We start from the raw sequence: 17,219 nt of genomic DNA, 5'->3' as shown, positions 1-17,219 counted from the left end.
GAGTTGACCCAGGTTGATGCATTTTTGCACAAGTACTTATAAAGGCATAAGAATGAAACATTTCAACTTTGGTCCATATTGGTTCAGATTTGGATATAGCCCCCATATATATCTTTCCCCGATTTTGCTATAACTCGGTCAATTTTGATCGAATAGCATTCAAATTTATTATGTAATATTTTCTTAGCGAAATCGGGGAAAGATATATATGGGGGCTATATCCAAATCTGAACCGATATATCTCAGAAGGTTGCAGGGATGGGCAGAATGTTTTTACGCATATCGCTTCGGAAGAGATGTCCAATTAACGGAAATCAAGAGCCAAGGTGGCAATAGGTGGAAATCAAAAGACATACTCTATGAAATATTTAGAATTTATATTTTTTTATCAAATTTAAATTTTTAATTCTTGGTAACGGTACTTTGCCCATGTGCAGTTGATGTCAACATTTTGTACTAAAATTTTATATTTATAGCCCACCCATCAAATCCCCATCCAAAACTTTTAATATTATCAACAAACTTTTCAGAGAATGATATTTTAAATGTCGTCTAATTTTCATATAATTATCGCTTTAGATTACCTTGGAAATATTTTTCATAATTAAAGACCCATAACTTCATTATGGATGCACATATCGACAAAATTCTTTCAGATTTGTTGTATCGGATGTGTTTACTGTAAGAAAAAATATAAACATATGTAAAAATTAACATCACATTTTTTGATTTTTGTCCACGCGGCAACACTGTGCGACGTGTCCTAAGACACCGCATGTAGAGAAGTTTTATATGGCTGAAATACTCAAAAAATGTCGCCAACATTACTGATATTACTGCACACCCGCCTTTCGCGCTGAATGCCCGGGTTCGTTTCCTATTCCAGGCCATAGGCAAAATACCCTTCAGTAATGATGGTGACATTTTCTGAGTATTTCAGCCATGAAAAACATCTCTACATGCGGTGTCTTAGGACACGTCGTTCGGACTCGGCGGTAAACAGTAGGTCCCTTATCATTGAGCTAGTATGAATCAGGGTGAGAAGCCTCCCTTGTCCCTACTGGGATGTTTGTGGAACAATTATGTACATATGTATATCTTTATACATTTCTAATAAACGTCCCAATTTACACTAGGCGAGTTTACTTGCGGCAATTGTCAGTTTGTAGGTGAGAGAGGGTGCTGAGAGGCAAAGGGTTACCATATGCCTCACCTCTCTCTCCTACAAAATGACGATTGCCGCAAGTAAACTCGCCCAATGTAAATTGGGACAACGTTCCAAAATTGGAAGTTGACATTGGTAGCGCCTTCTGATACAACTATAAATTTTCTTTGAATGTCAGGTTCCTTTTTGGAATACACATAATATAAATATATAAGCAGCTGCATATATATCCAATTACAATGTAATTTGCCATATCTGACCGTGAAATTTTCGACAGACGGACACTGCTCCAATTTTATTGAACACTACAAATGCTATATAAAAATTTTTAAAGGGAACATTGTGAGTTTATTGAGTGTCTATCGTCCAAAAATGCACTAAAAAATTCAATTGGACAATTAATATGCTAGTGCTCCACGTAGTTTGCAATAATGCTGGGAATTTCTCTATCATGATAGTGACAAATTGTAGCATGGGAGGAATATGTTGTATTCTACGCAAAACCTGTTATATATAAGTCAGTAGGCCCGTTAGTTAACCAAGAGGCACATTATTGCAATTTGCATCAGGCGAAAGGTCAGTAGTTCTTTTTCCATATGTAGACTACTTTGCCCTCCAGGAAGTAAAATATGGACAAAATTTAAAAGTTTTATATTTTTCATACAAAAGGAATGGTTCATTTAACCCACTAGATAATATGAGATCATCATCCAAAATTGTAGGCATGTTCTTCGACATCAACTATTACATCGTGCAAAGTCTCGTGACTATTGATATACACTACAAATAAATAACTGGACATATTAGGCTGTAACTCTGTTATCTGAGGTGGGCGGAATGTATCTTCCAGGAATATATAACATATATAAGCTGTATATAAAAATTTTCACAATTTTCACACAAAAGTTGTGGTCCATTTAACCCTCTAAATATTATCTGATCACTATCTCAAATTGCAAGCTTCTTCTTTGTCATATTCATTTAGCTTAGTTAAAACTTTGAGGCGATCGGACTATTATTGCGACCTACAGAGCAGCTAAAAAATCAGATAAAAATTATGTTTTTGGTCCATTTCACCCGCTAAATATTTCACGAATATCGCCAATAACAAAAGGTGTCTATGGTCTGATCTGAACCCAAATCAATCTCTTTCAATATCTGTGCATATTTCGATGTTTCACTCAGAGGCCATTGTGTGCCGCCTGTTGCATCACACAATGCAAAAAACCTTAAAGTAGGTTTCAGTAGCACCCATCAAAAATACGTAAAAATACACCTATTTCAAATAGATTCTTCAAGAACCGCGGATGTGCCTCCACATTCTTTTTTGCGTAAGATACCAATATTACTCGCGTATCTCTGTAATTTATGACACGCATTTTCACAAATATTATAATCGCGTATAAAAGATTCCATTTATGTAAATCTTTTAAAGAAAATCGCGGTTTAGTACGGGGATTTGTCAAAATATATTTTGCTGATTTTCCTATTTCCAACGTATCTATATCCTCGGTTTTAGCGGATGGATTCGATCGCGGAAGGTCTCATTAGAACTGTCGCGTAAAAAAAAAAATTAGTCACGCGGGGTTCAAAGGAAATTGAATGGCACTTGTAAATTTTAAACGCAAAAAATATGTTTTTTAAAAAAATTCACGCATTAAATATTGACCTTTATACTCCAATTACTAGGATACTGTAAGGAGCACACTCATGAGATATGCATTAAACGACGTAAAATCATGAGTTCTATAATCCTATTATGAATTTTGAATATTAACTTGTTGCGCGTCCGAATTATTAAAAAAAAAACAAAAACCCCGAAATTCCGGCTTCAAAATGTCAGCACCAATTTTTGGTGTATGCAGTGGATATATCGAAAAATCATATACTATTATCATGTTGCCCATGGAGTATTCTGTCATATTTTCTTTGAGCATAGCTCTATAAAATGTAAGATTAAGCCAGAAATCGGAAGGGAATATAAAAAACTTGTTGGCTTCATCCCATTTTTACCCAGTTCTACATTGATGCCAACACAGCTTCCACGAAAATTAATTTTAATGGCCACACTTAATTTTAAATAATTTCAGTAATTCTATATAGAATATGTTAACAGTTCGCAAATTCTGAATGGGTGAAACTCGGATTCATCGGTTGTAAAACATTTTTGGTTTTTACCATATACGAGGGTCAATAGAAAACCTCTGGTCTAGGCAACACGCAGGGTCGCCAGGCGTCATTTGACATTTTTTGGAAAGTTTAACAGTTTTTAGCCTAAGTGTACTCTAGACAGTTTGACATACGACCATGTGTTAGGTCGTTAACAGTGGCTTGATTAAGACACCTTCAAAACATGGTTTTTGAACGCTTTTACAGCATCTAGTATAGTATCATGATTCGTCACCTGAAACCACCGCGTATTTTTTCGTGATTTTTTCAAGTTACTGTAAACAACACAACACCTGGTCGTATATAAAACTGTCAAACTTTCCAAAAAATGTCAAATGACGCCTGGTGACACTGCGTGTTGCCTAGGCCAGAAGGTTTTTTAGTGACTCTCGTACGTCAGCTTAAAATCGTATTCCCACATTTAGCACACCCAGTTTATATCTAAAACATTTTATATATGCAAAGTATATTTTCTAAAGAAATTTTCGTAAATAAATCCTTCCACTATGACATATGGTAGATGCAATCCAAACAAAGAAGTTGTATAAATAAACGAGTTTGTATTTATATTGAACTTACAGAGCTCACATTGAAAATATAAAAACCAGGAACCATAACCCGACACTAAACAGATGAAGATGTCCATCCATACACATTCGTTAAGCCATTAACGTACAGAGGATTTTATTTTTGGTTGAGATTTGTTGTTTGCGGTCGAGATTGTTGGTTGGATTCTTCTGTCACTAGAGAAGATAGTATGTTGTGTTTTGGGAAATAATAATACACAAATATGTATGCATGTATGTATGTTTGTAAATAATGTTTAAATGCTAAGCTCTTAACTCACCCACCAGACCACATTCCACATACTAAGCACTAAAGAGACAATAAATTCTTATACATTCTGGTATATTTCCATCATGAGAATACAAATAACATACATACATGCTGGAACACTTTAGTTTATTCTGTTTTGTTGGTATCTGAATAATTCATTTATTCTTGCACTTACTGTACCCTAAAGCGATTTGCAGTTGTTGTTGTATGTATTACCAATTGTACCACTATCCAGAGGACAATTGCCAGTATTGAAAACACTTCCAAGTTCTGGTAAATTTTAACAATGTCAAATAAGTTAGGAGGACAAATGCTACCATCAAACTACACAAAAGGATCAAGGACAATCAAATCAATGTTAAACTGTCGGGTTCTCATGTTTCTATTATTAATGGACTTTGGCTGTGGGGAACAAATTTGCGGAATAACAAGAATAAGAGCAAATTCTTAGTTTAGAAAAAGTACAGGAAGGGACAATAAAAAATTTCAGATGTTTATTCATAATAGCAATTGGAAGTTTAGCAATATAGCGATAATTTGTTATACATGAAACGAAAAACACACTTATACGAATAAAAAAGAAAACAAGCAAAAAAGTATCAGTCGGCTTTGCCGACAGAGATGTACCCTCAGCCTAAGTGGATTGAAACTTTCATCTACTAACAGATAGAATGTATTTAGGGTCTTGCGGACCAAAGATCCAAAGTGTTGCGGAGGAGGTACTTAAAGGCCAAATTTTGGACCAAATAGCTTGATTAGTTCAGGAGCACGACTCTCCAGCACCTACATATGCTGTCATATGGTTTTTTACAGCTTTCGGGCTGTTTTCTCAAGAAGTATCGACTTGCCCCAGAAAAAACTTTTACCGTCGTAATTAAGGTAGCGAATGCAAGTTGCTTCAACAAAAACCAAAGATTGAGTGTAGGTCTTCAAGTGAACTTATCCGAAGTTTTGTTTGGGTGTTACCCGAAGGAGTGGACAAATATAGTCCATATTCGAACCTGATCTATATATTCTAGATATATTAGAATGTGTAAGGTATGGATCCAATCGGTCACTCCCTTCAAAAATTAACGTACGCACCATTTTTCCGAACATTTTTTAACTTTTGTGAGGGAGTGAACCGATTGGCTTATTTTCGGACTTAAACTAAGTTTGGACAAAATATTACGAAGGCCAAATTTTGGACCGAATAGTCAGATCCGTTCGAGAGTTACCTCGCGCTCCAATCACATCATACGGTGTTTTCTCAAGAAGTATGGACTTGCTCCTGATGAAACTTATACCGTCGGGAGGATCGGGTGAATTTGATTCTCGAAGAATACCCCCATCTATCGCTGCTAAGGAGCGTCAGCTGCCACGACAAACCAGAGTATTTTTGGTTCTAAAAAGGTTCGGGAAAGTGCAGCCGTCTAAACTCCTATTGGACAAGAATCGACGGCACTGTGCAAAACATCTGGTTCAGCTCGTCTATAAAGACGTGCTTCAGCTCGTCTATAAAGACGTGCTTCAGCTCGTCTATAAAAACGTGCTTCAGCTCGTCTATAAAGACCTGCTTCAGCTCGTCTATAAAGACGTGCTTCAGGTCGTCTATAAAGACGTGCTTCAGGTCGTCTATAAAGACGTGCTTCCGGTCGTCTATAAAGACGTGCTTCCGGTCGTCTATAAAGACGTGCTTCCGGTCGTCTATAAAGACGTGCTTCCGGTCGTCTATAAAGACGTGCTTCCGCTCGTCTATAAAGACGTGCTTCAGCTCGTCTATAAAGACGTGCTTCAGCTTGTCTATAAAGAAGTGCTTCAGCTCGTCTATAAATACGTGCTTTAGCTCGTCTATAAAGACGTGTATCAGCTCGTCTATAAAAACTTACTTCAGCTCGTCTATAAAGACGTGCTTAAGCTCGTCTATAAAGACATGCTTCAGGTCGTCTATAAAGACGTGCTGCAGATCGTCTATAAAGACGTGCTGCAGATCGTCTATAAAGACGTGGTGCAGATCGTCTATAAAGACGTGCTGCGGATCGTCTATAAAGACGTGCTTCAGCTCGTCTATAAAGACGTGCTTAATTAAGCTCGTCTATAAAGACGTACTTCAGCTCGTCTATAAAGATGTGCTTCAGGTCGTCTATAAAGACGTGCTTCAGCTCGTCTATAAAGACGTGCTTCAGCTCTTCTATAAAGACGTGCTTCAGCTCGTCTATAAAGACGTGCTTCAGCTCGTCTATAAAGACGTGCTTAATTAAGCTCGTCTATAAAGTCGTGCTTCAGCTCGTCTATAAAGACGTGCTTCAGCTCGTCTATAAAGTCGTGCTTCAGCTCGTCTATAAAGACGTGCTTCAGCTCGTCTATAAAGACGTGCTTTAGCTCGTCTACAAAGACGTGCTGCAGATCGTCTATAAAGACGTGCTGCAGATCGTCTATAAAGACGTGCTTCAGCTCGTCTATAAATACGTGCTTTAGCTCGTTTATAAAGACGTGCTTCAGCTCGTCTATAAAGACGTGCTTCAGCTCGTCTATAAAGTCGTGCTTCAGCTCGTCTATAATGACGTGCTTCAGCTCGTCTATAAAGACGTGCTTTAGCTCGTCTACAAAGACGTGCTACAGATCGTCTATAAAGACGTGCTGCAGATCGTCTATAAAGTCGTGGTGCAGATCGTCTATAAAGACGTGCTGCAGATCGTCTATAAAGACGTGCTGCAGATCGTCTATAAAGACGTGCTGCAGATCGTCTATAAGGACGTGGTGCAGATCGTCTATAAAGACGTGCTGCGGATCGTCTATAAAGACGTGCTTCAGGTCGTCTATAAAGACGTGCTTCAGCTCGTCTATAAAGACGTGCTTAATTAAGCTCGTCTATAAAGACGTGCTTCAGCTCGTCTATAAAGACGTGCTTCAGCTCGTCTATAAAGACGTGCTTCAGCTCGTCTATAAAGACGTGCTTCAGCTCGTCTATAAAGACGTGCCTAATTAAGCTCGTCTATAAAGTCGTGCTTCAGCTCGTCTATAAAGTCGTGCTTCAGCTCGTCTATAAAGTCGTGCTTCAGCTCGTCTATAAAGACGGTCTTTAGCTCGTCTACAAAGACGTGCTGCAGATCGTCTATAAAGACGTGCTGCAGATCGTCTATAAAGTCGTGGTGCAGATCGTCTATAAAGACGTGCTGCAGATCGTCTATAAAGACGTGCTGCAGATCGTCTATAAAGACGTGGTGCAGAGCGTCTATAAAGTCGTGGTGCAGATCGTCTATAAAGACGTGCTGCAGATCGTCTATAAAGACGTGCTTCAGCTCGTCTATAAAGACGTGCTTAATTAAGCTCGTCTATAAAGACGTACTTTAGCTCGTCTATGAAGATGTGCTTCAGCTCGTTTATAAAGACGTGCTTCAGCTCGTCTATAAAGACGTGCTTCAGCTCATCTATAAAGTCGTGCTTCAGCTCGTCTATAAAGTCGAGCTTCAGCTCGTCTATAAAGACGTGCTTCAGCTCGTCTATAAAGACGTGCTTTAGCTCGTCTACAAAGACGTGCTTCAGCTCGTCTATAAAGACGTGCTTTAGCTCGTCTACAAAGACGTGCTTCAGCTCGTCTATAAAGACGTGCTACAGCTCGTCTATAAAGACGTGCTTCAGCTCGTCTATATAGACGACCTTCAGCTCATTTATAAATGACGTGTTTAGGTATGTCGCCCAAAAATATGCTAATAATCTGTACAATAATATTAAGATTGAAGTGCAGAGTGCGTTATAAAATATCAATATTAATAATCCTATTCAGCTCGTCTATAAAGATGTGCTTCAGTTCGTCTATAAGGACGTGCTTTAACTCTTCAGTAAAGACGGGCTTTAACTCGTCTATATAAACGAGCTTCAGCTCGTCTATAAATACGTGTTTAAGTATGTCGCCCAAAAGTATGCTAATAATTCGTAAAATAATATTAAGATTGAAGTATAGAGGGCGATATAAAATGTCAGTATTAATAATTCTATTCTAGTTTTTCGCCTGTTTGATGATTATTTGTCAGTCAGTAATCACCTGTTTCTTGTATTTATGTATATTAGGGTTATGACTTTTTGATATTTCTTCCAAAAATGATTTCCTGTGGAGGGAATGAATGAATTTTTGCCTATTAATCACTAAAAAAGTTTTTATTTTTAAGTATTAGAAAAGGTCACGCACAAACCACTTAAAAAAAATAAAATAAAAACTATGAAATGAAAAAAATTGTTAAAAATTATTTCCTGTTGCACTAATGAATGATCTTTTGCCTATTACTGACTATAATAACGTTTATCTAATATATAAAAGGCAATGTGTGTATGTTAGTATGTTTGTTTGTTTGTATGTTTGTATGTTTGTATGTTCCGAATAGACTCAAAAACGGCTGAATAGATTTTCTTGAAAATTTCAGATAATGTACTTGGAACACCGGTGGTGAAAATAGGCTATATATTTTTTGAATGGTCGTCGCGGAAGTGAAATATCGCGGTCATCCCAAATTATTCAAAAATGTATTATCTCAGATAATATACCTAATTTTAGTAAGCGTGACTAAAAAACTGCTATAACACTGGCTTCAATATGTGGGATAACGCGGTCAACGCCATATTTTGGAATACAGTAAAAGCCCGATGACTTGAGATGTCACTATATAGAAATTCCGAAAAATCGATTGGGAAATCTTATGAAATTTTGTATGTGGAGTTTTTAGGTCTGAGAATAGGTCGTAATCTATTTTTTTATCCCGCTAAATGTAGTGACCGGTGGTCCTCCCCACAATTTTTTTAAGAAAACCGCGAAATTCAAGATACGTTTTAATATATTGTTTACAAATTGTTTGCAATGCTATGGTAATTACAGTCTTGACCCTGAATGGTCGTCGCGGAAGTGAAAATCGCGGCCATCCCAATATTTTCAAAAATGTATTATTTCAATTAATTAGAACTGTCGTAAGCTGTTTTTATACGGCTAGGAGTAGTGACCGGTGGTCCTCCCCTACAATTTTTTTTAAGAAAATCTGAAATCTTTGATATTTTTGAACGTATTGTTTACAGATTGTTTTCCCTGAATGATCGCGGTCATCACAAAGTTTTACATAATTTTAGTAAGCGTGACACAAAAATGATGTAAACACTGAACAAGTGGGATAGCGCGGTCGTGAGCTATTTTAATACGGCTAATTGTAGAGAACCTCCGGTCACTCCTTCAAAATTTTTTGTTTTTTTTTTTTTTAAAAAAATCTGAAGTCCATGATATTTTTGAACGTATTGTTTACAGATTGTTTGCAATACTACTGTAATTACTGTCTTGACCCTGAATGGTCTTCGCGGAAGTGAAATATCGCGAAAAGTGAAATATCGCGAAAAGTGAAATATCGCGGCCATCACAAAATTTGTAAACATTTATTATTTCAGATAATATATAAACGCTGAACACTAAACTATAAGTGGGACAGCGCGATAAACTCCACATTTTGGAATACAGTAAAATCCGGATAACTTGAGATGTCACAAGATCGAAATTCCAGAAAGATCCATTGGATATCAGACAAAGTTGTTGATATACAATACAGTATCATCATTGGAATCAGAATACCGCGATCGTGTTCGATTTTTGAAAATATTATAACTACGGATAAAATCTCAAAATGTGGGAAATGAAACTTCATGAGCATTGATTTCAGTCCTTGGAATAGCTAGGTAAAGATACATTTTTTAAATACAGCAAAATCTCGATAATAACAACTACAATTTATAGAAGTAATTTTTTATGAATTATATAAATGTTGCCATACATATCCCGAAGGAACATACATTTCGCTGAGGGATATAGAGCGCGAAGAAAAAAGGCGTTACGTTCGATCGGGCTGAATGAGGTTAAATCCACCAAAAATAGCGAAAATCAGGCGTTCTATGGGAGCTATGTATATCAAAACGAGGACGTATACTGAACAGTGGCTATATCTTAGAACTATCGAAAATCGGGAGGTACTGTTTTATGGGAGCTATATCAAAACGTGAACCTATTACTGTTACATACCGAGCGCAAATAAAAAGGCGTGTCTTTCGGTCGATACGAATATTTATGCTCTCCTCTTTAAAATATATTAAAACCAGATTTCAGCCATTTCGGTGTGATAATGATGTTAAATCCTCAAAAATAGCGAAAATCAGCCGTTCTATGGGAGCTATATCAAAACGTGGACCTATACCAACAAATCTTTGCAGTAATAATTACGACCCCAACCGAGACCAACAATCCAATATATACATAGCAATGTCAATTGACGTGCACCGACCATTATATGTGGGTCACAAAGTGCTTTAAACTGTCGATTTATGGTGAAGGGTATAATAAAAGAGATTTTATATCTTAAATTTGGGGGATACCATTATATGGAATTTATGTCAAAACATTGATTTATATTATGAAGTTTCTAGAGGGATGCCTAATTATGGGTGTATCAATACTGGATAGATAACTAAAGTTTACACGGAGAACCCAAACAACGGGCCAGCAACGCGGACCGGGTCAGCTAGTTATATTTAAATATCGAAAAGGGTCCAGCACAAACCACTTTTAATTGATATGATATCTATATATATAAAAATAGTGTAAAAAATGTATAGTAATTCATAAAATGAGAACGGCTAGGCCGATTTCTATAAATTTTTTTGTCACTTATTCTTATTTTCGAGGAGAAGGTCTTTACGGAAGAAAATTTTGGAAAATCTCTCTGGAAAAGTCGGAAATTGAGTTTTTGTATGAAATTTTATTCCTTAATAGCGAGACGAAGTTCGCCGGGTCCGCTAGTATTATATAAAATTAGATATGATATAAAATGATATATATACAATGATGTGATGATATTTTATTTAGTGAGAAACAAAAGCGTTTGCCATTTTGGTTATGTGGTGTGGCTCTAAAGCTTATTTCCAGTTATATATCTGCTTATATAGAAAAATGTTCAAATGACTTTGTGCATGAGCTTTTTTATCGTATCACCTTATAATTAAGATTTTATTTAATCTTAGGTAAGACTTACTTACTTACATAGCTGGCCCATTACAGAACATTTGTTCCATAAGCCGAACTAAGAAGAGATCTCCAATTCTCTCTGTTGTTTGCTTCGCTTTTTGGAATACCGCGTCTTTCATAGGTAACAACTCATCAAATTATGAGGTCGTAAAAAGTCATAACCCTAATGTACATAAGTGTTTGCATATATCTCAATTAATGAGCTGCAATCAATATTGAAATTGCAATTAAACCAAAGGAAAAATAAAAAATAATATCCATCTGTTTTTTGTTGTTGTTTTTCCATTATAGCCAAACGTCCACCAGTAGAAGAAACCGCCTCATTCTTGCAAAGCTTATTGGCTTCACATGGACCCAATTACTTGGAAAAATTGTTCGGCAGTAAGGCTCGTGATGCCCTCTCACCGCTGGGTGGTGTGGAAAAGGTTGCTATTGCATTGAGTGAATCTCAAACGATTGAAGATTTTGGAGCAGCATTGCATTTAATGAGGTAAGTTGGAATGAGATGAAAAGTTATAAAAAAATGAGCACGTGCCTTACGCACCATAAATTCAAAAGTTATTACTAATGGACAGCAATGGAGTGGAATTTAATTAGAGAAAATAAAAAGGGATAAGAAAATATGCATAAAGTTCTGTAATGATATGCATCGTTAAATTTGCTTTATTAGCAGCATTTTACATAATGGAAATGAGAAAGGAAAAAGGAAAATGTGTGCGTGTTTTTTAAGAAAGGATTGGCATAATAAAGAATAATATAAAATAATTGTTGGGAGGAATGATAGATGTTAAGCAACGTTTCTGGCCAGCTTGACAAGTGTAAAGCAAAAACTACAATGGAAAGACCACATGGACCATTCCGACAACCTTTGTTCCTTTTCTTATTTATTTTTACATTAGCAAATTTTTGGGAGACAAAAGTAATTCACAAAAAGGCTTTCCTTTCTCCCTTCATTTTAATGTTATTATCCTTTAATTTGAAGATTATCCCATAAAACTGTAACGAAATCCCAAAAACAGTTTTCAATTCTAAATAAAATTACTTTTACTTTGACTATTGTGGTACTTTTACCAAAAGCCAAACATCAAATAAGTTTAAGCCTCTCAACGAATTTCCATTTACTCGTTTCTGGGAAATGAGTATTAATTTTGTCCTTTCGCCCTACTGCCTTCGCTCTGGCAACTGTTAATTAACATTTTCCCTTTTTGGTAGCTGAGGGTTTTCTGGTTTTGCATAAATGTTGTTAATGGCTTTCCAAGAAACAAATGGTGGCGATTATATTTGATGGAAATGATGGAAGCACATCGTATTACAAAATCGATATGCGGGAGACTCACACATCCGTACACTGTGTGGAAATGGATGCTGAAATTACTGCTATAACCTCAATGTTTCAATTAATTTTTGAAAATGGTTTACCATGCATCTGTCGACATACATATTTCAATAACTGGCAACGAATTATAATGCGGTTATTATTTAAAATCATTGGCTTAGATATAGAATTCCACATGAAAATTTTGTATCGGCAGCTGCGACGGAGCCTTGGTAAGTGGATGGTTCGTGCAATGATAAGCGTATGTAACCACGAGGACTCGCAATGTCGATTATGGAAGCAGGCGATTAGTAGCTGTTAATGCGCCAAAAACCATGAAAAGACAGAAAATCAGACTGTACCGTTCTATGGGGGCAATATCAAAACGTGGACCTATACAGACAAATTTATGGGGGTAAGTTTTTAGTCCTAAAGAAGACTAAATACCAAATAGCTATTTCGGTGCGGTAATGAGGCAAAAACCTTCAAAATACTGAAAATTGGGAGGTACAGTTCTATGTGGGCTATATCAAAACGTGGACCGATATAGCCCATCTTCAATACCAAACATCCTATATGTAATAAACAATTGTACTTAATTATAAGGCTCTATCCGAAATATTGCAAGCTGTATCGTGATTTCAACAGATGGACATATGGACGGACATGGTTACATCAACATTGAACTATGTGCTGATCAAGAATATATATACTTTATAGAGTCTCCAACGGAATGACTAAGTTCATTGTACCCTCAATATTATGTTTTTGGGTATAACGATGACCACGATAACACTCGAAGAATGTAACTTGGAAAAGTGCAGTTTACGGGCAGGATCGTTAAAAAATGTTCAGCAGGCAGTCGTCGCAGCTCCTATTACAACGTAGCAAGTCCATACTTCCTATGATAATGGGCCAAAAGCTCTAAAAACGCCTGACTGAGGAGAAAGCTAATTGGCAAGAATTCAGAGAGCACAGTGACAATCGCTTCAGGAAACTGTCTATACCCTCAGGTGATCTGATCCCTGAGAAATATTTCAGATACATCATTAACTCTACAGCTGTCAGTTCTAATCCTGCTAGTAAAATACCGAAAATATGATCTTACTTCCCAACAGAGGCTGTAGAACTCGCCGAGGAACGAGATGATCTGCGCCATACCAACCCAGAAAATCCATGAGTCACAGAACTCGAGGTCTTTAGGTTGGTACACGAGTGTAAAAGAAACAAATGGCTAAAGCACCAGTACCTGTGCTACTGGAAAATTGTGGTCAAAGGTTAAATCGCATTCCAAACCTGGTAGGAGGAGCGGCCGGACAGACCCGCTTAGGTGCGCCTGTAAACACGTTATACATGGAGGACCAGGAAATTGATAAGCAAAGCTAAGAGTTTTGCTTCAAATTAAAATTTTTCACACCAAAGATGAACCACCCCATTTCTCTAGTGCTGAATTTACCGAAGTCATTCGGAAAGCAAAATTGCACCAGACAGGATATCTGTGATCATGTTAAAGGAGTTAGGTGAATCTGGAGTAGAGTATCTAACTAAGGTCCCAAATTTGTCGTTAGCTACCCGAAGCCTGTAAAATGGCAGGGTGGTCGCGATAATGAAACCCGAGCAAGAAGTAACGAAGAAATATATATGCCGATCTTTATCCTCTCCCCAGTAGATACGACACAGCTCTTCACGCAATCACACATATAAGAAGAGGACTTAACCAGAACAAGTTACGTCATCCTGTTTGAGGAAATTAATGCCGTCAGCCTCCAACCGCATTCGACACGTTGAATCCTGAACTATGTGTGCTGTCGCCAGTCACATATAGTGTACAGGAACTCGAAGACATGTAGAATGAAACAGGGAGTTCGCCAAATGGAGGTGATAAATCCGGACTTGTTCAAGTTCTACCGCGGCATAAAAATTGTGTATTCGATCAAATAGGAGTTCAGCCTTTCATAAATGCTAAGCAAGTGCAAAGTTCGTAAAATTATCCACATACGTAGCTCGTCTGTGAAAAGACCTACTGGACTCTTATGACTCTTATGACTCTCTAAAGAAGACTTACTTTGGTTCTTCTATGAGAAGTCCTTTTGGGTCATCCATGAAAGACCTACTGGTCTTCTGTGAAAAGACCCACTGGTCTTCTGTGAGAAGATCTCTTCGTTCTTTATAAGAAGACGTTTGGGTCTTCTATGAGAAGTCCTTTGAGTCTTCTATGAGAAGACCACTGGGTCTTCTATGAAAAGACTCTGGCTATTCTATGAGAAGACTTACTGGTCTTCTGATAGAAGACCTACTGGCTTCTGTGAAAAGACCTCCTGTTCTTCTTTGAGTAGGTTTAGTCCTGAGAAAATCTACTAGTATTCTGTAAGAATACTTTTGGGTTTGCTATGACTACTGGTCGTTTTTGGGAAAACCTACAGCTCTTCTATCAGAAAATCTTGGGTTTTCTATGAGAAAAGTTACATGGGTTCGTTCGGGTTTCTATGAGAAGATATTTGAGAAAGAGACCTACAGATCTTCTATAAAAAGATCTTTGGGTTTTCTAAGTAAAGAGGAGTGGGTCTTCTATGAGAAGACTTTCGCATCTTCTATGAGATAAGCTTTAGATTTTCTATGAGAACATTTGCAGGTTTTCTGTGAAAAGATCTACAGGCCATCAATTTCCTATTGGACATTCTGATCTTCTTTTTTATGATCTAAGTCTTTTACATTAAATCAACTTGTCTTCTAATTAATTATCTACAGGTCATCTAGTAGAAGAACTTAATGCCACCTATGACAAAATAGGAAAATCTACAAATATTTTATGATAACCACCCCCCAAAAAGCCTTAAAATTTAGGAAGGAAACTTTCAAAACTTCTTTTGTCACGAAAATGTTCTTTATTTCGAATATTAGGGATCTATCACTCAGCCACAGGCTAAGGGTTTTATTGTTGTCTGCAATGCCGCCATATTCTTCGTTACATGTTTTTTTATATCCCCTATTTTATCTTTTCAGATCCGATTTGGAGCACTTGCGATCTGTTTTCATGGCCGTGGAAAATGGTGATTTGGGTATGCTGAAGTCATTGGGCATCAAAGACTCCGAATTGGGTGATGTGAAGTTCTTTTTGGAGAAATTGGTCAATACAGGTTTCTTAGATTGAGTAGCACCAGATCCGGCTTCTGGATTTTATTATGCACATGCCCAGCCCATCAATCCAAGTTTCTATTCATATTTAGGTACACCATATGACAATTACTATTAAAGTAATTGTCAGAGGAGTTACTAAATATAAATAAAAACCAAAAACAATACATTACAGCATTACAAGAATTTTCATAGAAAAAAAATTGAGAAAAAAAAAATCAACAAAAAAAAAATAGTAATTTTATTTTTTATAATTTTTTAAATTTATTTTTCTTTCTCACCAAACAAATTGGTATTTAAGATTTGCGTTTATTTTTGTTTATTTCTTCTGCCGTTATCTGTGGCTTCTTGACTATCAAAAATTAGATTTTTTGTTTACTACATTTTCAAAATTCATTCTTCTGCTACTTCTCTAACGCTTAAAAATTTCATTGATTTTCCATATAAAACGTCTCAAGAAAAAAACACTCAAACTTAACATCTAAATCAAGAACAAAAATCTCAAAATTCAAATGTGTAAATTTGAATAAAATGCGGAAGCAGGATCGGCAAGAACAATGAAAAAACCAAAAATGATTAATATTATTAATTTATTTTAAAGTAGACGACCCCCAAAAGAAATAAAACGATATTCCCTCTTAGTATTTCAATAAGTTATTATAAAATATATATTATATATGTATGTATACAAACAAACAAAAAGATCTTATTATTTATTTTCATTCTACAATTTTATTAAATGTTTTAAAAAATATGCTTTCAATGCCTCCTCAGAGGCAAAAGATAATGGTTTTCTTTAAACAAATGTGTGGTTTTTCTAGATACAATAAAAATATTATATACATATAAAAAATGTATCTCACTTAAAACAAAAACATATATATACAAAATAAATTTAACGCTATCAGTACTAAACCTTCCATATTTCTTACAAAAAAGGTAAATAAAAAAATATGTTTTCTCCCATTTTGATTTTTGTAGAAGAAAAAAAAAACAAATATATTTAGAATATATTAGTATTAGCACCACAAGAAAATTAAAGCCCTGCAGCTATATTGAAAATTTTGAAAATCCTTTAAAAATCCTCAAAAATATATATGTTGGGAAAATTATAAAGAAAATATTTATAATTATTTTTAAAGCAAAACCGAAAAAACTTACACACACACTTCCCTTGAACGGATTAAAAATTAAATAAATAAAATTATATGATATGATATAAGAAAAAAATAATTAAAAACACACATATAAACCCCGAGAGAGAAATAGCAATGCCGTATCTATGATAATTGTTTTATTTTTAATTAAAAAAAAAAACCTAACGAAAACATATCAAAGAAAGTCTGTTATCAAATGAAATATTAAAAACAATTTAAAACAAACTAAGAAATTCCTTTACATATACAAAATATAAATGCAAACTTAAACAAAAAATTAAGAGAAAGCGTTACATTACAAAAAAAAAAAGAAAAAAAATAATTGAATTAAAAAATATTAAATTTATTATAACAACAAGAAATTCGAAGGAAAGTTGGAAACTCGTTACGGCTGCATACATTGGACACGATAAA

The 17,219-nt window shown here is 35.8% G+C and overlaps 1 protein-coding gene across 1 annotated transcript in view; it reads left to right on the top strand.

The window, feature by feature from the left end:
• Positions 1-16,751, top strand: part of LOC141401852 (IDLSRF-like peptide) — a 362,518-nt gene extending 345,767 nt beyond the window's left edge. Inside the window, exons 4-5 of the mRNA XM_073982404.1 lie at positions 11,490-11,688; positions 15,517-16,751. Coding sequence (XP_073838505.1) covers positions 11,490-11,688; positions 15,517-15,664 — 347 coding nt within the window. The 3' untranslated portion in view covers positions 15,665-16,751. The remainder of the gene's footprint in view (positions 1-11,489; positions 11,689-15,516) is intronic.
• The last annotated feature ends 468 nt before the right edge of the window (positions 16,752-17,219 follow it).

This window comes from Musca autumnalis, unplaced genomic scaffold (assembly GCF_047663935.1).
Source record: "Musca autumnalis isolate F117 unplaced genomic scaffold, ASM4766393v1 scaffold_1, whole genome shotgun sequence".
In the NCBI taxonomy this organism is placed as follows: domain Eukaryota; kingdom Metazoa; phylum Arthropoda; class Insecta; order Diptera; family Muscidae; genus Musca; species Musca autumnalis.
Note: the sequence above shows the minus strand (reverse complement) of the source record. Positions and strands in the feature narration are given on the sequence as shown.